We start from the raw sequence: 24,701 nt of genomic DNA, 5'->3' as shown, positions 1-24,701 counted from the left end.
TTTTAAGCAATGCGTGTTGCCATCTTGTGGTGAGCACAGGTAAGTGCACTACAACACACTGTCCAAACAGACCTTATATGAAAAGAACCGATTATTATACACTACTGTTGGAAGTCACACAAGCTCACTCTGTTTTTAAAAAAAATAAAATTTAGTTTTCAATAATAGTAAACTATGTAAAAACTCAATGTAAGTCAACTATGGGAATTATGTTGCAACAAAATACAATCCAAAATAGACTTATATTTGATATATTTATCAACTTCAGTGTAGTCATCATTCACTAAGCAATAAAAATGTACTATTGACATTTTATCAAGCAGCTTCTTATGGTCTCATCCTAAGATGCTTTTAAACAGTAGCGTAAGACACTCTCATTTAGAGGCTTTTTATTCAATCAATTTGTCCATATGTCAAATTTCTCACAAAATAACACCTCTGGCAAGCAAGTAGTAAATCATTGTTCACAGTTATGATGTAAACATGAAGCTGTGCCCAACAACACTGTAAAACATTTAGAGCTGGTTAAACTTCGAAACGAAAGTTCACCTGCTGCCTTAAAAACATGAGTTAAATATGCGTTTTGTTTTACCTCATATAGATATGTTTTAGTTATAGTTAATTAGGAAGCCCACAGAATGTATTTTCTGTGTTTGGTGTTTAACGGCAAGAAATGAAGGACAACTAGATGGTTAGCAATACATTTTGTAAAACCGCATGGAATATCTACAAATTAAAGGCATTCTTCAGCTTGCCCCAAAACACAAACTTGTACAGACAGGTTGAAAGATGTCACGAGGCCATCCGTATTCTTTTCATGGTCTAGATTTAGTTGTCACCTAACATTCTGAATCTGTGGACACTGGTCTTTCATGCAGGTGGTTTTTCAAGGGCAGCTGAGTAATTGCAGCAGTTTGAACCTCATAAAAGTTTTTATTGAGACTGGGAAACTGAAAGGTGCAGATTCAATTCTGCAGTCATTTATGCTGTGTAAACAATTCTGAGGTGTCTGTAGATGTCAGTGAGTTTCTAAGTGTTGCACTTTGCTAAAAGTTTGCACATCTGCAATATGCAGCCATTACTTTAACAACAGTTCCAATAATTATATAAATATTATTGCAGCTATTGTATTTAATGAAACTTGGCTTGACTGACAGCAAAACAGTCTAAACATTATTGTAGATGAGTCCATATCAAAGGGCTAACCTATGGCATTCATTCACCGGCAACTTTAATCTGATTGTCATTTCTCACAATTAAAACTGCTTTAGTTGAACTAGCGAAAAAACAGATCTTATGCTGTTAGTCACATACCTGGCCACCAGAGATTTGGATAAAGAGTTCAATGTTTTCGTAATGTTGTTGGGTGCTACAGAAAACATAAGAGAATTTTCAGCTGCTGGTTACCATTTTTATTTAGTTCCTCACCACTTCAACCAATCTTTTCATTATTCACATAAATAGTGCTTCAGTGAGACAAGTTCATTTTTAAAAGTACAAATATTGCATGTAACCTGTTAATATGCTGTATATGAAGTCATAAAATGGCATAAAATCTCATGTCAACTAACCTCTTAAACCTATCAAAGGCATGGTGCTCAACTTGTTGCTTAATTGAACAACCAAGAAATGTAAACATTATTTACACATTTATTTGTAACAGTGTAGAGAAAACTTGCATATTTGTTATTCATATCTTGAGATATAACACTACATAAAACAGAGATCAAAATGATCATTGCTTACATAAGGATTTGTTATGTTTTTATGTTAACCATGTTCTGCTCCATGTTAGTCCATTTCCAAAAACTATAGAGGATTTTTTTTTTGCCAAACCCGCCAACGGCAGTGTCTTTGTGTCCATCTGGAAGTTGGTGTTATCTAGAAACGGTTGAACCCGTCTGTGATTGGCTGGATGAGGTGGTGGCAGCACTAAGCAGAGAGAAGCCGCTGTTACTCGACTCCAGGCTGCTCATGGAGCCCCTAAACACAACAAACACACACACACTTTTACAGAAATGATTTTTAAACAGTATCATTTCTACTACAATTATAATTGCAGGAAACATGAAAAACACATTTCAAATAAAACTAAAGCAGAAACATGTGTTAAAAATAAAAAACGAACTTTATAATGCACAATAACATGTGAAAGTGGTATTATTTGTAATAATAAATTATAATTTTGAATGGTATAACAATTTCAGATAACAATATTATTGCACTAATAATAAAAATAAATGATGCTATGTGGCGTTTACTAACTAATAACCTTATCATTACCTTGAAACAATGAAATTACTGAACCTGAACTCAGGAGCCTGATACAAGTGGTCATTTAAAAGAAAAAAGTCTGACAGATTTAGAGGGTTTTCTTATGCAAATATTATGTAAGGGATAATGTACAGGCAGCCGGTAGTTATCGCAGAAATAAGCTTTAGGCTAATTTCATGATAACAGCCGGCTGCTTGTACACAGGGGTTAAAGCAAAAAAAATCCTGAACCTGAACTTTCTTTTTGCAGGGTTGCGAGAGTAGACACATACGCAGGGTTATTTGTCAAACAAAAAGAACATTATTTAAACATTATTTCCCTTGAAACTAACTAGTAACATGCCGTTTTTGAGCTTCTCAGACAGACGCTTCTTAAACTTTGATGCTATGCGTATGGATCACAGAATGACTCCAAAGAAATGCATAATTATAACCCACAAAACCAGTTTTATGCAATTATGGTATATAAAAACATAGCTTAACATGCCAAATTCAAATTCATAATAAAAATCCTACTTTTTAAAAAGAAAACAAATAAGACTCACATTTTTTGGCCTATCGAGGGTGGCATTTTGAGAGGAAAATAAAGTGACCAGATCTATGATTCATTTTGTGCTCTAGTAGAAATTGAATCATTAGTTTCATAGGTATTAATGGTGATGATATGGCACAAGTCACATCCACAACACAGTAATGAGATCACAGTTGGTCAAAGCAGGTTAGCGTAAATGAGCCCTCAAAAAAGCAAAAGTGATCACCTTTTTGAGATCGTTTTTTTTAGTGGAGGCAGATTTATTTTCAATTTTTAAACTCCTACTGGCAAATTTTGCACTACAAACTGTGAAACGAAAACAATATAAATTCCTATTAAAGCTACAAAGGTTACGGAGTCAGCACTGAGAGCTTCTCTTTTCATTTGTTTGAGTCATATCAACCACATAGAATAGCAAGAATATTAGAGACCGGGGTATCTGCAGGTCGGAGAACTGAGCGTACCGAAAGGTCTTTTCAATTGGACACGAAAGCTGCCTGTTCAACATCAGCTTAAACGCTATTGGCCTACATCTAAAGCCACTTTTTCACTGTGGTGTTTTTGTATCGAAGATTTTAAATATGAAACCAAGAATCTGCAGTTGATTTATAAAGATACTAGTGCCTATTTTAAAATTGGCCTCTATGAGAATCTAATGTGCGAGTTCTCCGTGATCACCGGGCTGTTAGCGCCGCCAAGAACAGCTTGATGGCAGCAAATACACCTCAAATTGGCCGCTGCCTCTAATATCACTTAAATGGTAATAGGATTATTAGCCTAGTTTTGGTTACATTTCATAATGGGCAATCGTTGGTCTGATGAATCTATTAGTTTCGAGACTAATCATTTTGACTGAGGTCAGTCAGAGTTTCATAACTATACACAGCCTGGCTGTATTTATTTATTTATTAGTTAAACATAGTCTTGGAGTACTGCCTGTGTACTTTTGACTGAATTGTTTTTCCCTATTGTGCAAAGTACTTCTTATACTTTACAATAAAATGTGTTTTGTATTTGATTAAAAATGAAAATAATCACATTACCTTAACTATTTAAAATGAAAACGAAAAGAAGCAGGTGTTAATGTCATATTGCGTTTACTGTAAATGTAAAAATAAGGTACAGTGGATGCAAATACTAGATTTGAACGGTTTAGAAATAACTGATATTTAAGGAACAGCTGATAAGTGTCACAATCAAATGTGAATTACAATTATTATTTAAAGGGTGGTACAATGTCTCTAAAATAATAACACTTACAACTGCACTAGCGTTTTATAAGTTCAAAATAATTGACTTTCCTTGGTGTCATGATAGAATAACAACATGTCATACTGTAAAAGGCATTTCTATCATTTTAGTACAACTATGATTTAAGGTCTTAGCACATACAGTCTGAAATTTTCGTATGTGTTTTTTCGTATTTGGCTCTGGATTGTATGGTGTCTCTGAATTGTTATAAAAGGCCACTCAAAATGCTTAACAGATGCGAAAAACGCAGAAAATCAAACCCGGTCCGAATTTTTTTATGACGGACGAAAATATCGGAGGCAGTGTGTAAATGTGATTTACACAACGTGAGGTCGTATTTATTTTTTAACGTGCGGAAATTTCGGACGCAAATTTCAGACTCAATGTGCAATGGGCTTAAGTATATGTAAACAAAAACATGCAGAAAAAGACTGAAATACTCATAAAACATAACGACAGCTGCTTCTAGATGAGTAAGAGCTATTTACTTAGGCCTACCTTCTGTAATTTATTATTAAGCAATTTAGCAAAAACACAGACTTGTCTGATAAAATTATGATCACAAATTCACAATTTGAAACCTTTCCATTACACACCTTATTGCGATCTTCTTCCTGTTTAAAAGAAATGACGTATGTGTGTGGTTAACGCTGATTGGTCAACTAAGTTGGGAAGAAAGAACACCTTTGACCAATGAAAAACCTTTCGGCACGCCCATTTCTCTGACCTGCAGAGACCCCTACTTGGAATATTAGGCTGCTGTCACTAATGTATTGACATCCGTTTTCTACTTTTTACGCTCACTTCAGACAAAAACGACCATGTTTATGACTTAACTCTGTGAGATAGGTGCAATAAGCTGTGAAAAAGTCTGAAAACGATTTAGACGCTTTAGAAATCGATCCTTTATATCTCGATTGCAGTTAGCGCACGCGCATGAGCGCGTGTGTGTCATGCGCAGAAGTGGAAGCGGAGGTCTGATTAGATGATTTGCCAAAACAAAACAAAGTTATCGACCTTTATGTCACAGTCTCCAATTTGTGTATGTCATATTTGTCATAATGGACTTAAAAGCTGCCCCCAGCTTAGGCTTTATAAACTTACTCTCGATCCTGCCTGCTAACGTACTCTCCAACGTGACGTCTCCACTCAGGCAACCAAGACCCGCCCCATTTTAATTCTGATTGGTTAGTAATGTTTGTTTGGTTGAGAGTGATAGCAGTGTTCCTCTCATATCATTGGTAGGTGAACTTATGAACTCGAACTGATATCAATATGCTTTTTAAATGTAATATTTTTAAATGTAAATCTTTTTTTCCTGCAGTCAAACGCCGCAAGCCGGAGATCCGGCACTTTAAGCCGGAAAACTTTAAGCCCTGTGTACATTATCCCGCTTATTACACGGCTACTTGCCACATGAGAAAAACCTGAGCATGAAATGTGAATTTGAAATATTTTATTAGCTCATTTTTACCGAATGCAGACCTTCCGCAAGAAAAAGCCATTTAGTTTCGGTTTTAAGGTGAGAAACAACGTTCAAATGTCACGAACAGGCAATGTAGTTGAATCATTTGTAAATATAATGTCATGTTTGTTATTAAAAGACATATTTATATTTAATTTGTCAAAAAACCTGTCAAAATGACTTGCTGCATCCCGGTTATCGTGTGTTATTAGTTTTGAGCGGTTGTTATCTGGGAATAACGAACCTGCAAATGTCGCGACTGGCCAATCAGAATCAAGCATTCCAACCAGCCGTGTAATAAAGAAAGATTTTTTTCCCCCGATGATGTGATTGCTTGTTCACCATGTTTTCTTGGCTCTGTCGGACTGTTTGAATTTTTCAAGAAGCACTTAAGGCTGCTGTTTGCAATATGCATGAAACGGGGAGTAAATAAACTGACCTGAAGTCAGTGGACTGCAGCACCTCCGTGAAATACATGACCTTGCATTTGTGCGAGGAGACCTGCAGAGACGCCAGCACATCATCCACACGTGGCAGACTGGTTGAGGAGTTTGTTGGAGTGCTATGAAAGCGCCACTGCAGGATGTAGAATCCGGGCCAGCGGGTCACATGAGAACCCTGATGGAAAGATGAAAAGGCAAATATTTACTCCTCTTTTCAACTGGTTTAGAAAGCCACGGACAGATTCTTTGTTATTCGGTTTTGTTTTTCTGAATTGTAACTTCAATACAAATACAATTTTGTAATTATTATAGTTTTAGTCTTCCTTAACAATTCGGGATTACACAATGCATGGACAAATATACATAAATGTATGACCGGTGCATATTATAAGATTTATCCACCTGTACACTCTCTCCCTCTCTGCAGGTAAGTGCTGTCTCTACCATGCTGTAGTCTTGCCCAAGCATCCACGATCTGTCGATGAACTGGGTGTTGTTGCTGCCGGGACAGGCGAGGTTGTGTGTGCTCAGAGCTTCTTTTTTTGCAGGCTGAGGGGCTCTTCTGGAGTGGTAGATATTGAAGATTACGTCGCCTTTACACACGTCAAAGTCCCACGTAATGACAGATGACTCATCTGTAACCTCGATCAGCACCTGAAAATACATTTATTCCAATCACTATTAACTACGGTATGTGATTAGATTAAAGGTGAACAAAAAGTCAAAGACCATGAAGTTTCTTGTTTCTAGAAAAACAAGTTGCTTGTCAAACACAACAGTACATTGAAAGAGTTCCTTGACATTAGGGATGCCACAATTCTCAACATAATATTGAACCGTTCTGTACGACCTCCACGGTTCGATACGCGCAAGTGAATTGCGGTTTTGCATTATATTATTTCTGAGCGCTTAATTACTCTCTGAACTGGCTCTGTCCGTGTTTGTCTGTGCGCTGAGACAGATAAACGCATCCCCACGAGTAATATCTAATGGCGAGTGGCTGTCTGCAACACCAGAAGCAAAGTGCTGTTGAGTATAATGCTGACGAAAAGACGCGGGCTGGCTTTCGGACAGCTATCTACATCGTATTACACGGCTGGTTGGAATGCTTGATTCTGATTGGCCAGTCGCGACATTTGCAGGTTCGTTATTCCCAGATAACAACCGCTCAAAACTAATAACACACGATAACCCGGAAGTAGCAAATCATTTTGACAGTTTTTTTGACAAATTAAAAATAAATATGTCTTTTAATCACATATTTGACATTATATTTACAAAATGATTCAACCAAATTGCCCGTTCATGACATTTGTACATCGTTTCTTACCTCAAAACCGAAACTAAACGGCTTTTCCTCGCGGAAGGTCTGCATTCGGTAAAAATGAGCTAATAAAAAGGTCATATTCACATTTCATGTCCAGTTTTTTTCTCATGTGGCAAGTAGCCGTGTAATAAGCAGGATAATGTACAAGCAGCCGGCTGTTATTCTGCGATAACAACCAACTGCCTGAACATAATCCCTTACATAGCAAGAGCGCCTCCAAGCAGCTATTTAGCGTTGCATTTCTTCCAATTTATTGTAATGGCGGTAGTGTACCTTGTTAATATATATCGTCTTTGGCCTTTCCCATTGAGCGCTAGTGTTTGCAGTGTTAAACACGCACCGCACGTTTGTCTGTTTACTTCCATTACAGCAATCGCAAGTTTGCACTACGTCATTTTAAATACTCTGATGCGCAAAACCTCATCAAGAAGCTTATTTTACTGACATGTTAATGAACAGTAAACCAAGAACTGCTGTGAGCTGCCAGTGTAAATCTTTACATTTATTCAATACACCAGGAATTTGTAGGCCTACAAGTTGATTTTTGCTTAAGGAGAATACAATTCGTAATGTATAATGAAGAGAATTGCAATAAAAAAGTTGTTCTGTTTACTGTTCCTGTCACATAAGCATAGAATAATGAAAAAACACTTTAATGTGCCAAGACATCAGAACCGAACCGAAAACCGTGGGTAAAAAAAACGAGGATAGTATTGCTTCTCCACATGACATTGAGCACTAAATTTGACTCCGTCCGTCTTCATATCACCAACAGGTGGCACCAGATATCAACAAACATGCAACTTAAATCTGGAGCAAACACAAGCTGCTGTGTATTGCTCCTTGCCTTCAGTAAATAAACCGCACCTCATGTGGAGCCCCCTTAAACACGCTGGCGCTCTTGTAAATGGATTCAGTCCACAGTTTGACCTCCTCGTTCTCCAGTTCCTCAGCTGTGCGGTACAGAGATTTGGGCACCACACCTCCCTCAGGAATGTCACACTAAACAGAAAGGAAAAAACACAGCAGTCGGGTTACTTTACGGTCGTATCATTTCTGTCCAAACAACTTCAGCTTGGCTTCTAGAAGAAGAGTTCCGTTTAAAAGCATATGTCAAAAATAAAAACTGGATTACTTGTGAGGATTAAGGTCAGTGTTGTGCACTACAGAATAAAAAACAGCATTTCGAATAAATTCTACCAGAGTGATTCATAACCAGGTCACATACCCATCCACTCATAAAACTCAAATTCACAGCTTCAAGGAAAACACCACTAGCAAAATTCAACAGCGCTTCTGGGTAGATATGAGAGAGTTTTCCCAATAGCATAAGCTACTGACGCAATATCTCCAATCCAATATTTCAGGAGGGTTTGGGCTTACGTAACAAGTAGACTAAATAATAATGCAGGACATTTCTTTAAGGACATGGACCTTTATATGAGAATGTTTGCGTGTATTCCACATCATTTCCAATGTATAATATGGGTCTTGACGCACAAGTTGTACTGCCAAACAATTGAAAGGTCACTTCACAATGAGTATCAAACTTCAGCATGAAACAATGCATCCCTACAGATGCCTTAACTGTGGTGAAATACTTCCCGAAATCTGGCACACAACACAACCTGTCCAAACGTTTTGCAAAACAAAAGATTTTTGAAATAAATTTAGCTTCTCTTGTACACATTATACATGGAGCAATAAAGGCATCCATCAACCCCAAATATGTTTGGATGCTCACACAATGTTGCAGGGCTCTAGACTAACATTTGAGAGAGGTGGCACAGGTGCTACCAAGTTGGTGGCAGCAGCCCTTAATTTGCAAGCACCAGAGTCATGGGGTGAGGCAAAACATTTATTTCAGTTGGTCGGTCCTTCCGCATCATAAATGCGCCTCTTACACCCGCGCATTAGGCTAGGCGGCGGGGGCACTGATAGATAAGTGAATGGTTGAAGGAGGGGAGACAAAAATGAGTGACAATGCGCCGCTTGCGCAATATAACATTTCTGCATATTCAATTTAGAATACGCAAAAATTATATATTGATCAGTTTGGCAGTCGCACCGGTGCGACCATTAAGAAAAACTTGTCGCACTGGCAGTTCTTTTATTTTGAACGTTACTAAATATAATAACGTGGCGTCTTTGGAACAAATAAGGCGGAAGTCAACTGCAAGAGCACAGCGGAGCATATATGAGCAATAAAGAAAGAGAGAAAACCAAATACATTCAGCCCTGTAGGACTAAACTGCAAGATCAACGAAATACAATTTTAGGATGGTCTTTCTCTGCATCTGCTCTATGCAGGGAGAAAAAGCGCATTCAATGTACTAACGTTATACCGCAGCTGACTTGTCAGTAAGTGCAAAATGGCGTTTCCCAAAACCTGTCGCTGTTTAGACTTAAGAACATGAACATAGTTCTTTAAATATGCACAGTTTGTTAGCCAGATGGACACGCTGGGTGCTCTGCACGGGACTAATACACTAATATTGGTAAAATAACCACTCTTTTAATGTATGTGTATGATGATTTTGTCATATGACGTGGCAATGTGTGGAAGTGACTGTGGTTTAACATACAGCACTAATGAGTCGCGTTTAATTACTATCAAATCGTGAGGGACCAAACGATTCCCACCCCTAGTGAATTCTGTTGAAATTTACAGAGCTTTGATACCTCAAGCTTGAAAAATCCCATGTCATGCTTTACTCTGAAATGAACAGGCATTGCACTTGGCAGTCTGTAGCACTACCTTTTGCAGATTCTTCAAGGTCACCTGTCCAAGTCTCACCAGACAAACACTGGGGTACCTCAGGCCACAGCGCTTGGCCCTTTCTCAAATCAATAATCTCACTGGACCCAATCGCACGGACACATGGCTTTCCATATCTACAGAGATAATGTGCAGCGCTACCTGTCATTCCAGTCTGGTGACCTCACCTCATCTCAAACCATCTGCTATCTCTGCCTAGCTTTCAGACTTTTCTGAGTGGGTGAAGGAATGTCACCTCCAGTTTAACCTTGTGCAGAAAGTACAGCAGGCTTCGATAACAGCATGCCATCCAGATCAGACAAGAATCTGGGGCAGTATTTAATGAACTTCAGCCACCATATCTCAACAGCCACCCGGTCATGCAGGTTCAGCCACTACAATCTCTACCCAAGTATGCATCGCAGCTCAAAGCTATTTTAATCTGAAGACTAGACTACTGGGATTCTTTCCATCTTTGCGAGCATTAGCCCCTACAGATAATAAAGAACACAATTGCACATCTGGGGTTCAACCAACAAAACACGCCTCTTATAGATAAACGCATCTGCTATATGAATAACTGTAAAGAAGAACCATGGAAATTCCGGGTCAACATTTCTATATCAAAATACAGTTTAAGGACTAACCAAACAATCTCCTCCCAAGAAGTCAGGTATGAAGTCTTTGTTGATGTAGTCTACCAGACCCCCAGTACCCTGATAGTCATTACCAGCATAAATGAGGAACTTCTTCCGTGTGTTTTCATCAATGAATGGACTAACCTAGGAGGTGAGAAGGGGACAGAAAAGATAAGCGGGTTAAAAGGTCATTATTTTCATTAATACAGTGCTAACACACGCAGGCAAACATGACATTTACAGCAGGCCGGTAATTAACAAAGACCAAGCGGGTGTAAAACCACCACACTAACACTTGACATTTAGCTCTAATGGGGCGACATTTACAATAATCAAATTAAGATCGATTATACGCTCATCTCAGTCTTTTCCAATATCTCCAGCTATGGTATGTTGGTACGAATGCATGTCTGCTTACCAAAGTCCAGAGGACTGGAAACACTCTGGGAGCTCACAGTATGAGCAGACAGCCCAGCGTCTCGGGGTAGTTGGCTCCTACAACCTCGATGATCCTCAGTAGGGCTTTGATTCCTGGCCTCCACAAGTGCCTCATATTTAATCCCTCAAGATCCACCAGACATGTCCAAGAACTATAAGATGAGGGGAGGCATTAATGCAGAGTAAATACAACACGCAATACAGTGGTCCTCAGTTGGGTTTTCTTCACAAATTCTACATGCATTTTAAGGTCTGGGTTTTTTAGAACTGGGGTTTTGTCTTTGTTGACATATTTTGTCATCTCACTTTTACATTGATTCTATATTATTTATTCATTTTATTTTGTCAGCATCTACATGAATCGAACTTGTTGACTGTTTATTCATCCCCATGACTATATCAGAACAGACCCACAACTGATGGTTGTGAATGGTTTTTGGGTCGCCGTTCACCACTGTTGTACAAAACGAATTTTTAGTACCTGATTGGCTTTCCAAAGATTTTGGTGTTCTCTTCACAGCACCTGAGCCCTTCCTCATTGATGGACAGCACCTGATTGGGTTAAAAGTGAAGGGGGTCAGGTGAACATGTAGATTTGTCATTTCACAGTATGTTTATTCGTCCGAGTCTTACGTGTCTCAGAAGAGTCTCTTCTCCCAGTGCACGTACTAAACCTTTGGTGTCCATCTGACCAAGTCGAAGGATGTACAGAGGACGACCATCTGTGCAACACACAGACAGACAAATACATTATTACATTGGCTTCCCAACACATGTTGGTGTATGAGCTCATTTTACATCCTAAAGAAAGCAGATGGGATGTTTACAATGCATTTTGAGAACATGAAACAAGTTCTCATTGGCCAACAGATGCTTACATCAGACAGCAATGCATCAAAAGATCGTCTGTCCTTTATGTTTGCATGAGCTTTCTGTCATTCTTTGTGTTTTAAGCACAACAGCGAGAAAATAAACAGACTGGCAGCATTCTTTGATGTAAAGTGAAGTGTTTTGATGCCTTTATTGACTCGTTTAAATGACATGTTTGACCAGTATCCATCTCTGGCTTTTAAACAAAGAGCGGTTATGTGTCAAAGGCGTGTCTGACACACATCCTGGATTGAGATGGCAAATCGCTCCTGGTTAGTTACATTACATTTATGCATTCGGCAGATGCTTTTCTCTGAAGCGACTTACAGTGCATGTTTGTTGACTGTGGATCAGACCTATGGCCTTTATGCTGCTAATGTAATGCTCTACCAATTGAGCTACAGGAAAACTGCAGTCATGTTTCTAAAGGCAATGTCTAAAGTCTACAGCTAAGAGCTGGACCTTTGTCATGGTGATGCCAGCCTCCGGTGTAGTAGTCCTGCAGCAGGGGTGGACACTCCCATGTGTCTAACAGGAAGTCCACCTGATGTTGTTTCCTCCACGTGAGTGTCTGACACAGAGCCTCTTTGGCCTTCTCCAGGTTAAAGTCCCTCGAGTACAGGAAACGCAGCACATGCTGGTCTTTAGGGATCTGTCAAGTGAAGGTACATACTGTATGTAGGCCAAGTTATGTTTAGGATATCTGTGTATATAGGTTCTTTATGATACTTTTTCCTACTTTAAAGCATGAAAAATTAAAGGAGATTTTGGTGTAATGTGTGCTGTAATTTGCATTTCAAGTCAAGTCAATTTTAGATCAACATGCAAACGCGTCCTCCTCTGTAACTCATTTACACCTAACCAAATATAAACTTTCTTTTAAACCAATTCTCTGAAATGCTTGGTGTGGAGATTCAATGTAAATAAATATGTAAATATTTCTTCAGAAAAAGTTTGAACATCTTTTGTATATGATTACCCCTTACTATACCCAATATTATCATATTTTTCTCAAAACAAGGTTTATTTTACAAACAAGCTTTTTTCAATCGTATCCGTGGTACTCACCTTGCCTTTGTGTGTTTCCTGCAGCCACTGTCTTAAGCGAATAAGGCAGCTCTCCTGGAAAGGGGTCAGCTTTCCCAGATAACGTGAAATGTAATCCGCGTCTAACTTGTCTGTAAGCAACACAGCCATCAAACATGATGGGAAATGTGTGAGGAAATCTTACCGTACTAAAGTCATTTCATTTCTCATCCACTTTTATAATATTTATGAGCACGTGATGACGGGCAACATTATGATTCATCTCACCATCCGGTGATGCTGGCGGGACGTCCGTGGAGCCGCTGTGAGTTCTGCTGCTGCATGCTGGGATAGCCCTGGCTGAGCTGACAGTCAATTGGGTAGTTGTGGTGGGGGTAGGAGGTACCCAGCGGGGAACATGGGTAATACCCTCCTCTTCCAATTGGTTGAGGTAAAATTCAATAATCTCCTTTCCCTGCAGAGAGACAGAGTACTTGAAACAAGAGTTCACACAAATATAACAAGTAAACATTGACACATTTGGGCAATAAACAATTACAATTCATAAGAAACATATTTAATTAGCAATAAAACAACTAAATTCTATAAAAAGAGTGTTGAAATTATTTATGCAACACAAAAAATACAATATATATTGTAAAGACATGGCAATTTGTTTTACATGTTTTATTCTATTGGTTGAGCTGCCAACATTTGACCCGCGTTATGATAAAATGCAGTTTTATTTTTCAGCGACACACCTATACCGATTTTTATTCATTTACATGCAGAAGGTTTAATTTAACCTTGAAATTTGTCAATTCTAGGGATGCACGATAAATTATCGTCCATATCGGTATCGGCCGATAAATGGTCATTTTGAATGTTATCGGTATCGGCCGATAATAAAATTTAGGTATATATTATATATATTATAGCCGATAAATCATTTCGTCTGGTTAAACTTCTTCAGCTACATGGTGCTCACAGTTAAAATACAGTACAGTACTATCTTTCTGTCATGATCATTCACTTACTGCTATTAGCAAAACATTGTTGATGTTGGTACAGTATGTAGATACAGTATTAATGAATGTGTAAATTATAGGAACAAAAGCATATTGTTTAAATCAGATTGCTAACTGAATGCTTTCTGTCTTGAGACCTGTTACACATGTGGCTATTAAGAACATTTTTCTGGGTTGCTCTGGAAGAACATCTATCATTTGATTATTAAATAAAAAATATATCAGAAAAGTTTGAAGGTTAAAGAATCGTAAAGTAGGCTTGCTCCCTGAACTCTTTGTACGTCGCTTTGGATAAAAGCTTCTGCTAAATGACTAAACGTAAATGTACATGATTTTAATGGGAAAGAATGGAACTAATGGTGAACTTGTTTTTTGCAGTAAATGTTTTCAAATAAAAGCAGTTGTCCACTTTTTGCCTTTTGTGTCAGTCTTAGGGAATTTGATATTAATATTTAGATACTGTATATCGGCCAATATATCGGTTATCAGCTTTCAATGTTAAAGAAGTATAGGTTATCGGCCAAAATTTACATATCGGTGCATCCCTAGTCAATTCTATAAAAAGTTTTTTTTATGTACAACAAAAAAAGTGAATGTTAGAATTGCGAGTGTATTGTTATAAATGTAAATTTACATTTCTTTTAATTCAGGGTTTAAATGTCACAAATAAAAGCATTAATATAATGTCAGTAACGATTTGAGCATTTTATCCGTCTAAAATTTCCTAAAGAAAAATGTGCACATACCTTTTTAATGCTGGCGGCATATTGCTTCATGGCGATTTTCTCGGCTGTGCTCTCAAACCCGAAAAACGATTTGATGTCCATACTAGCAGATTGCTCAAAACAGGTCCAGTCTTCATTCTCTGGGTGAACCTGAAAAGCAATCAGAAAAACATCAGGATCCTTCTTGCATCAGCACATATCCATCAAGAGAGATGATGTTGAGTGAGTTCAGACCGTGTAGCAGCAGTGTTCAGTGACCATGACTCTGTTGGAAAAGGTCTCATTGTAGGCCTCTATGTGCAGTGTCCTCTGTCTGCGGTCCAGAGAGTTCTTCTGAATGAAATACACGTAGTCCACTCCTGCTATCTGTACATACATACATGTGCCGTTATCAAAAGCATGTGCTATTATTAAACTGTGAAGGATCGAAATTTGTCAAACATTCTGTACAACTACTAAAGAGAACCTATGTCCTGCCAGACCTTTTTCGGCCTTTTAAAATATGAAATACCCTTTTCAAAAGGCGAGGGGCATCCACATCCAGAGTACATTTGCGCTCTATCAAATGGGTCGCTCCATCTTCACTATGGCACTCGTTGATGGTCTCACTGTTCACAAACATGGGGATCAATGGACACTTGGGGAATCGTCTCTGGTAGGCCTATGACACAGAAAAAAAATTGTGATGTAACGAAACAGTTGTGATAAATGCTCAGATGGAGCAGCTGTAGGTGGTATCCAAAGTTGCAGCATCAATAATCCAAATCATCTACATACATGGGATCAAACAGAGTTTCGAACACACGAAAGGTCTTTAAGAAAAAGCAACCCAATCTTGGAAATGTGTACAGTTCTGCAAAACATGCCTGAACTTAAAAGCAATGTTCCTTTCACACGCATTTTATTTTACTACTGTGGGTCATATGACTGAGCTGCCACGTGAAGTGGGTCGCATGCGCTTGGTCAACTACACAAATGAACCAAAGGTACATTCATCAATATTTACACCGGTCTAAACAAATACTGTGGTTTCCATGCAAGCACATGAAAATACCTGGAGAGCTCCAACTTGCTAAGTTTTAAGTGCCTCTTTAAATCATGTGATAAGTCACAGGAGAGTGCTAGAGGGATCAATAAACCACAGTAAATGCTAGCTTCTGTATGCAACATGAGCCATTTAAAGTGCGTGATTTTTAAATGTGCAGAGTCCATGAAGAGAGTACACCGTGTGACTATGGCACTCGGCCAAACACGGTTTTGTTCGTTTCAGCAGCCTAAAATGTCACATTCTGACTCAGCCAATGACGTGAGTTCTGGGCGGGACTAGTGTTTGTGATTAATCTGGCCAATGGCAAATAGGGGTAGTGTTCGGGAAAACTGTCAGCATTTTTGCAACAGAGAACAACATTTGCTGCCCTTTTATGAGCAGACTTGATTCTAGCAAGCCATGTTAAAATTAAAAAAGTGGAAGCGTACTTTTTGCATGAAAACCACTTCTGCAGCTCAAATGTTGGGTTTGACACACGCAAACTGATAAACAACTTCAAACTCACTTCGGATAAAAGCATCTGTCACATCAATGGTAAAATTATGATTTCCCCAAAATAACCCGACCCTAAAATATCAGCTTTGTTTTTTTAATCATAGATATTATTCGATATTAAATATTAAACATGGCACTAAAACCTTTATTTTCTAGAAACCCACACCTGATTCTCTATTCATTCTGGTGCAACTTGTTGTGGTGCAAAAATCAAACATTTATCTTGAAATTGTGTGTACATTTGCATATCAGCTGACAGCCGACACTTATGTTTGCAGTCTATCGGGTGCCTGCAGCATATTGACTTTCTTATGTGTGTTCTGCTATTCTCGTGAGAGACGGGTAGATTAGCAACAAGATCCTGCTACAAAATGTGATAATGCAAACGCTCGGTCGTTCTATCAATAGACAGCGTGTCCTACATACACATGCGAATACTGTATGTCCAGCTCTCTCTGTCACATGAACACGTTGCCTTGTTTGGAACAGATTACTAGCTACTGAACATCGCGCAGTACTTTATACAAGTTAAAAAATAAGAGTTATCGTCTTTGGGTGTAGCTTTTGATACATTCATTTTTTCTTTAGCAACATCTCACATGTAGCCACAACATTAGATGATAAACACATTTTCAAGTCTCACCCACAGTATAAAAACTTGTGTTTGTAGTTCAAATCCATAACTTCCACAGCTGACATTTCATTATTTTCATCCAATTGCAGCTTATATTTATAAATGCATTTCATTTCACAAAATGCTGTAATTTACTTGAAATATTTTGTGTATATTGTAGGATATTTGACCAATTTAATTCAGGTTTCACTTCTGAAGTTTTTTACCCAAACCTTTTTTTTTTGACCGATGTGTGTCCCAGTTGAGCAAATCTAGAACAATACATTGACTTGAGCTTCAGACACAATAACGTTTCGGAGTGGTTCCATAAAAGAGAAAAAACAGGAAGCAGACTTCAAAGCAGGAAGTGCAGCTTGATAAAACCAAAAACACCAAATTGTTTCATAAGCACAACGGCGTTCTGGCTCAATATTTACTGCAGTGCGACATTATCATTGAACCCCAGGTTTCTGACCCAGATGAGATTTGATTGACAGGGGATCAGACTCATTTATTCAAGAAAGAGCGATGGGCCATGCTGACTAAACCATGACATCAAACTGTGCACTCAGCAAATCTGCACAATACCAATAAACAGCTGTATCCCAGCTGAGAAAGAGTAATTAGCGCTTTCACTGCAGGAAATGATGTCATTAATGGGGAGTGGGTGCTTGGGTGGGCAGGATCAATGTAAGTTAACTGTGACCTAATTACCCACTGATCGATCATGGCTTAAGATGACGTTAAGTAAAGTCTGTGACTGGATCAATCGATTCTCCACTAGAATCACACGAGAGAATACACAGGAACAATCACGCCATGTTATTGCCATGTATGGGATATTAAGGTACATATTAGGGTTGTTCCGATAGACGATACTATCGTGTATCGACGATCCTCAGACCTATCGGCGATAGCTGATTCCCTAGACGATAGTTGGCTGTTTGCCAATATATGTTGCAAATCAATATTATAAACGTGCATTGCGCATTTCTTCATGCAAGAGAGCTTGCAATGCACGCGGCTTAGGCTTTTCCTTGCACCAGAGAGAGTTTATAATAGTGATGGGAAGTTCGGATCATTTTACTGACTGGGATCTTTGAGTCTCGTTCAGCAAAATGAATGAATCTTTTTTCGAGTCATATCGTTCATTTCGTTCATTTTAACAAAATATAATTAAAATGTTACGTTACTTTCCTAACACATCTACTACTTATGCAAACGTTGATCACATTACGAACAATACAAAACTATAATGCTATAAGAAACAGAAAAGATTAATTCATTGTTTACCTGGGTCTTTAGTCTATGATTAGCTCACCACACCTCTTATCTGACAAGTCCTCCAGTTTGACTCCTTCGTTCATCACGTGACAGCTTCGTAAGCTAAACCAATGCAGTCAGAGCCGGAAAGAGAATTGATTAGTTCACCTCTCGAGTCTTCAGGATCGAGTCGTTCGTTCATCACGTGACAGCCCCCTACGCTTTACCAATGCTGTCTGAGCCGGAAAGAGAATTGATTAGTTCACCTCTCGAGTCTTCAGGTTCGAGTCGTTCGTTCTTTTGTCACAGGACCCATAGAATGTTGCGCAATGCACATGCGCGACTGGACGAATCACTCCCCGAGACGACTCGTTCTTCCCGAGTCACATTAAAGATTCGTTCAAAATGAACGAATCGTTCAAGAACGACCCATCACTATCGTGTATCGGCGATCCACAGGCTGGCGAGAGAACGATCTGATTATATTGAATATCGCCCAACACTAGTACATATTTAGCAAAACGATAAAGAATGTTGTTCAACAAGATCACTATTGCCTATACTTTTAGTTTCAAAACCTCTAGCACTGGGTTTTGAACTTTGGTGCATAGCACCTACACATCATGGATGCGAATGATACAAATAGCGCAGAGGTCTTACGTTAGACTTGATTTATAAAGAAACTGTTCCATACTTCCCATTGAATGGGGAGCGACAAGTTCAACATGTGGACATTTTATAACTTTGACAGCTCTTGGTGTTTTCAAAAATGCAGCGTTTCCATTACAAACAAAAAAAATGCACTGGCCTTGATGGTTGGTGAACACTTAACTTAAAGGATAGACCAAAAAGGTCAAGGGGTGGGCTTTTTACTAGGGGTGTTGGGAAAAATCGATTCACCTAACTATCACAATTCTTTTTAAAACGATTTAAAAATCGATTGGTTTATCTCAGAATCGAATATTTTTTTATTTTACTTCCAAGCGGTGGTGGAGTTACCACTTTTATTCCAACAGAGGGCGTAAAGCATTATGTTTGTATCTGTATTAGACGATGTCGTATCCGTTTTAAGATGGCGCGAGGACGCAAAAATCATGGCCGAGTCAGCGGATCAAAGCTCGGACATTATTTCGGCACCTTCACGTTTCAAATCCCAAGTGTGGAAACACTTTGGATTTTACACTTTACCGGGAAAAGCAGCGCTAGACATGACTAAAACGGTATGCAAACTCTGCCATACACTGAGTTTCATGGTTCAAGGTACTTTAAAATATACACTGTGTATGTGTATGCTCCTGAAATAAAAGTTCAGAAAGATGTGATGCATTGTTTTTGTTAATATGACTCATAATGTACAGCAGGGCTATTCAATTAGTTTGTCATGAGGGCCAGTTCATGAAAAGCATCCCAAATGAGGGGCCGGAGAGATATGGCTTGCAATATGAGGGATGACACAACAACAATAAGAAATCAGTTTGATTTTTTCCCAAATTCCATTTTTTCTGTTTAAATTTTTCTGCATTTTCCATCCTTCACTATACAATAGTAATATATTTGCCCACATGAAAAAAATACTTCAGTATACTACAGTATTCACTTATAAACTATATTAAAAGCCTGCAGTAGATACAGTGAACCATACAGGGGAAAATAAAAATAGAAATAATAGAATCTTACATAATACATTTGAAAGATTTTGTGCCATGCCGCATTATACAGCAAAATCTGTTTAATGCCTGAAATCCATGATTCAATCTTAGGGCCGTGTATGTTGTATTTTTACATTTTTGCCCCATAAGACACACAAAGTTTTTTCCTACATTTAAACATGCTGATGTTGTATGTTAAACTGCACAACAACAACATCGGTGCATTGTAAGATGCTCAAGCAGACTTTTCTACATTCAAACATGTTCATTTGTTGTATTTTAAAACTGCATAACAAAAAAGGAAACTTCAGTGAGTGAAACAACATTAACCTACACAGGCGCTGTTCTCAGCCCTTGCCTCTGTACTTTTGAAATAGTGGTCCTATTCGTGCTAGCAAAATGTCAGAAATGAAACTAATAAAAGTTATCATCCATCATCATCCTGTTCACCGCGTCCCACAGGAGAGAAGGCTTGCAAGTCGCGCTACTCGCCTAACGTCACGTGACTCCTGCTTAGTGTTGCTGCAGCTCGTGCTGAATGGAACAGGCGCGCGTCACTTCAGTACTGTAGGGTCCGTTCCCGACTGAACTAAATTTATTCTAGAGATTCTTTTTCACACTATGCTACTTGAAGGGCCGGAACAATTTACATCTAGGGCTGGGTTCGGCCCGCGGGCCGCCAATTGAATAGCCCGGATATACAGTCTCTTCAATGGTATGATCAAGTATTTTCCTAGTCTTTAATAAGCAAACAAAAATCACAATAAATTGTAACATCGACTCGCAATAGTTATATAATCACAATACTCAATAATCGCAGTATATATTGAATGGGCACACAAGTATCGGGATAGTATTGAATCGGCAAAGTAGTGTATCGTTATATCCCTACTTTTTACTAGGGCCAGTAAGAAAACAAGTACTCAAATAGAGCACCCTAGCAACACTTTAACAACCACATAGCAATGCCCTGGCAACCAATCTAAAGTCCCATCATTTTTCGGGCCACTTTGGTTTACTTTAATAGAACACATCTCAATCTCAAGTCATGCTTACTGACAGCACTGCAGCAGGTGTTGTCTAGAAGTATATAAGTGTTATGTAAAGTGTTAGATAGCATTCATAGATCATGAGGCAGATGTGAAAGGTATTATAGCAAGTGCTGACTTAAACAGATTCACATCAGGTTTATTACATAAGGCCAGTAGGTGATGTGGAGCAGCTGATATATTACAAAGATCTTATCCCTCGCAAAGTCACAATACTTGTCCACTTCATGTTAGGCAGAACAACAGTAGAATCTGCAAACCTTTTGCATTTGTAAGAAGATTAGGCCCAACAAAATGAATGGGTAAATATCTTTTTATCGCGCTATTGCAACACACTGTAGCAACTTGGCACATTAATACAAAGGTTACACAGATGCCCACATATATGTGAACATACACAGAATGTAAAAAATAGATCTTATAAAGACATACATTTCTAATCCCAATATTTGTTTCTAGGCATACATTACAAGGAATGTACATAAACATGAAGCTGAGTAGTAGTGATGTCTCTTCCCTTAATGCAGGGATTTTCCTGCATAGAGAAACTGGAGGTGGCCGCCTCTGTCAAATGGAGGCGCTGTTTCGTTATCAGCACACGGAGGCTCTAAAAAGAGTTGCAGAACAAGAGCTAGCTGTGTTTGACGGCTGTTTGTTTTGCATCCAAGTACGTTTCATTTCTTGATATTTCTTAAATGAACATGACGTCCATCATTGTAATGTCTTTAGCTGTGCAGTTGGATCGTTGAATCAGCGTATACTGTACACAGCGAGTTCGCCAGTATGAACGCACATTGGGTTCAGAACGACTCGCACACGAATGACTCATTTGAACCGATTCATTTAAACTATTGAACTTTTCAGTCACTAGCAAATATAAGCGATAATTGAATCATTTAAAGTGAACCACAGAGAATGCAAGATGGGAATGCGCTTTGATCATTTAGTAAGACTGGTTAATTCAGTTGGCTATTGTGGACTGAAAAGTTAGTTGAAAATGATATAAAAGCTTTGTTTGATTAAAAAAAAACATTTCTGTTTGGTTGAATAAAACCTAATATTTTTAATAGTTTTATATAACTTCATAATTGTCATTTTCATCTCATTTGATTAGAACTTTTAATATGTCAAAGTCACTTTGGTTAAGCCACTTAATGGTACGGTAGTACGTGTGTGTGTACAATGTGGATGGCACCACCTCCACCTCATTTTGAGCCAGGAAAAACCCTGCTTAATGTCACTTACGTTTAAATAGTAATTTAAACGCCCAGATGAATAAGAAAACTGTGCTTGTTAAGCCATTTCCTGGGGACTTTAACGACACTCTTTCACACTGTGACCATTCACACGATAGCCTTTGCATATAGACCCTTTTCGCGCCGACGTCATACGCAGACGTCACACGCATACGTCACGGCATTAGCTGGAGGCAGCCAATACAAATCAGCACAGATTCTACTACATAAGCACTTTAAAACATCATCTTGTTGTGTTGTTTCGACAGAATACGGTCTCCAATTTGATATTTTAACACATACCTGTTGCCATTGCCAAACAAAAACACTGACGACAGCTGTAGTTAAACGAACGGACTGAACAGAAACGATCATCAAAAATGCTCACGTTTCACTTCATAACAAATAAGATTAAAATACTACTGTCTTCTGTTGGTGTAGAATATGATTTGGGTATGCGTCTAAAACCATCTCATCATGTATGCCCAAACCAGAAACTGGGGAACAAGGTTATTTTTCACGTAGCGTTAACTTTTGAACGCATAGGGTATGATAACTAACTTTGTTAGTTATACAACTAGCAGTTAACGATCGGCAAGAAACTAAACAAAGGAAACTGTTTGTCATCTCTTTTTCTTTAGTTGACACAAGTGCATTAGTATAAAGGAAGAGGGAACAGTGAGAAGGCTCAAGTTATGTGACGGGTTTGTGTTCAAGTAATGTTTGCCACTGCGTGAGTGCGGACAGGTCGGCCAGGTTCCTTGCATTACTTTTCAAAAAAATCCAAGACAGCCAGTGACCTTACATGTTAAAATATTATCCAATTTTTTCTAGACATTGTATAAAAAGCAAGCAAACACAACGTGCTACCTAGCATTAGTAGGGGATCTTTCTGCCTCCACCTAAGCTCCGCCCACAAAAACGAGTCACAATGTTTACTAACAGTAAAGGCGTATATTTTAACTTCTTATTTCTTACATTATACAATTCTAGCTTTTTTATAGTTGCACTTGTAGTCTTTGCTTCAAGCAAGCCATCAATCAATGTGTTCCTTTTCACCAACAAGCTCCTCAACATGCTGAATTAGCTAAAAACACTCTGACTAGGGTGACACTTGCGACATTTTTACTTGAAAAAGTAACACTGAAATTTCAACATCATCGCTTTGGTTTCCTTTAGTGGGCGGTCCCTTGACACTCTTTTAGCAATTCTGCACAGTTGAAACCATAAAAGTGCAATACAGCGTGACTTACTGTACTGCTGCACAGTCAGGTTAAAGATTTCCTGCTTTTTAGTTCCCCTCACACAACTCGTCTAAAAAACACAACTCTAAAGCACAGCAGCACCTGAGTATAGCTGAATATAAAAATTACGTGAAGCTGAAATCTACATTAAAAATGAGAAATACATGTTTTATCCAACGAAATGTTTTAAAGGGTGTGAGCTATTACTTGGAAAAAACTGCATCAGTGTTAAAACAACCAGTGTGAAATAAGGTTTTACAATATACTGGTATTGGCAATAACCATAATATTAATAATGTGTTAAAACAACATGTCACGTAATAATATTGTAAATAATTCTGTGCCAGTTTCTGGTAGACTATCTGACTAGAACGTGTTAAAACAATAACATATGAAATGTGTTCTCTCAAGCAGTGACATTGCTTTAAAACTCACCATCATTATGAGTTCAAACGGGTATTTATAGACCCTCACGGGGGACTGATATTTCTGCACCATCTCTGCACCTGCTCCAATATAAAGACCTTTCAAAGACAAATCCAAAAAGAGGTCGAACGTTATATAATAGCACTGATAAACAATAATCTTTACTTCTACATAAGAGAATACGGGTTGTGATAATTAAGATATTAAAGCTTTCTAAGGTTAAAGGTAAACTTTACATATAACGTAATCTTGTGAAATGACAGATAACGGTAACGTTATCGCTGCACTCAATAGTACTGAGGCAGTGTTAGTGCGGTATAAAAGTACATTACATTGTACTTATAATTTCTATTTTTATTTATTTGTTATTTTATTATTGACGTTGAATCTAAATGGAAAAAGGCGAATTAACCAGTAAACACCGACGCTAATGCTAGCTAACGTTAGCTAGCGAGCGAGCGAGAGAAAACAGGCAAACATTCAGGCGATACTTTAAATTGAACGTTCAAACTTTACCTTTAACCTTAAATGTGCGCAGAAAGACGTTGCGTGGTGGTCTAGATCACTGTTGATCTAAAAACAAGAACCCGTTCCGGTTTGTTTTAGTTATTCGGATCCATTTTATCGGAGAACTGGGAGAAGTTGAAGGAAGTCACGTGATGTAACATAACCACGTCATTCACATAACTCGCACAAACCCCGCCTCTCAGCATAAGTAGGTGGGAAGAGATGAAACAACAGTTTTTTTAGGGAGTAGCCTATATTATGTGCGAACAAATGTGACTAACAAATATTTTAGCCAGTAGATGGTGTTGTGGACTTTTAAAACGTAGTTTAAACCGAAGACTCTTCAAGGAAGGTGTCCACACTCCACTCTGTTGCAAATTTCGAGATCAAATCCTATC

The 24,701-nt window shown here is 38.4% G+C and overlaps 1 protein-coding gene across 1 annotated transcript; it reads right to left on the bottom strand.

Annotated features, from left to right (window-relative positions):
* Nucleotides 1-408: 408 nt before the first annotated feature.
* LOC130561757 (SEC14-like protein 1) lies at nucleotides 409-24,450 on the bottom strand. Its single transcript, XM_057346303.1, is given in 16 exon segments — nucleotides 409-1,983; nucleotides 5,961-6,139; nucleotides 6,367-6,618; nucleotides 8,159-8,293; nucleotides 10,697-10,831; nucleotides 11,106-11,277; nucleotides 11,607-11,677; nucleotides 11,759-11,847; nucleotides 12,458-12,647; nucleotides 13,064-13,173; nucleotides 13,310-13,496; nucleotides 14,796-14,924; nucleotides 15,009-15,140; nucleotides 15,286-15,435; nucleotides 23,806-23,894; nucleotides 24,313-24,450. Coding segments are annotated over 15 exon segments (2,100 nt in total). The 5' UTR covers nucleotides 23,869-23,894; nucleotides 24,313-24,450; the 3' UTR covers nucleotides 409-1,877.
* Nucleotides 24,451-24,701: the final 251 nt, after the last annotated feature.

Source organism: Triplophysa rosa, linkage group LG11 (genome assembly GCF_024868665.1).
Source record: "Triplophysa rosa linkage group LG11, Trosa_1v2, whole genome shotgun sequence".
Lineage (NCBI taxonomy): Eukaryota > Metazoa > Chordata > Actinopteri > Cypriniformes > Nemacheilidae > Triplophysa > Triplophysa rosa.
This window is presented reverse-complemented; position numbering and strand designations above follow the sequence as displayed.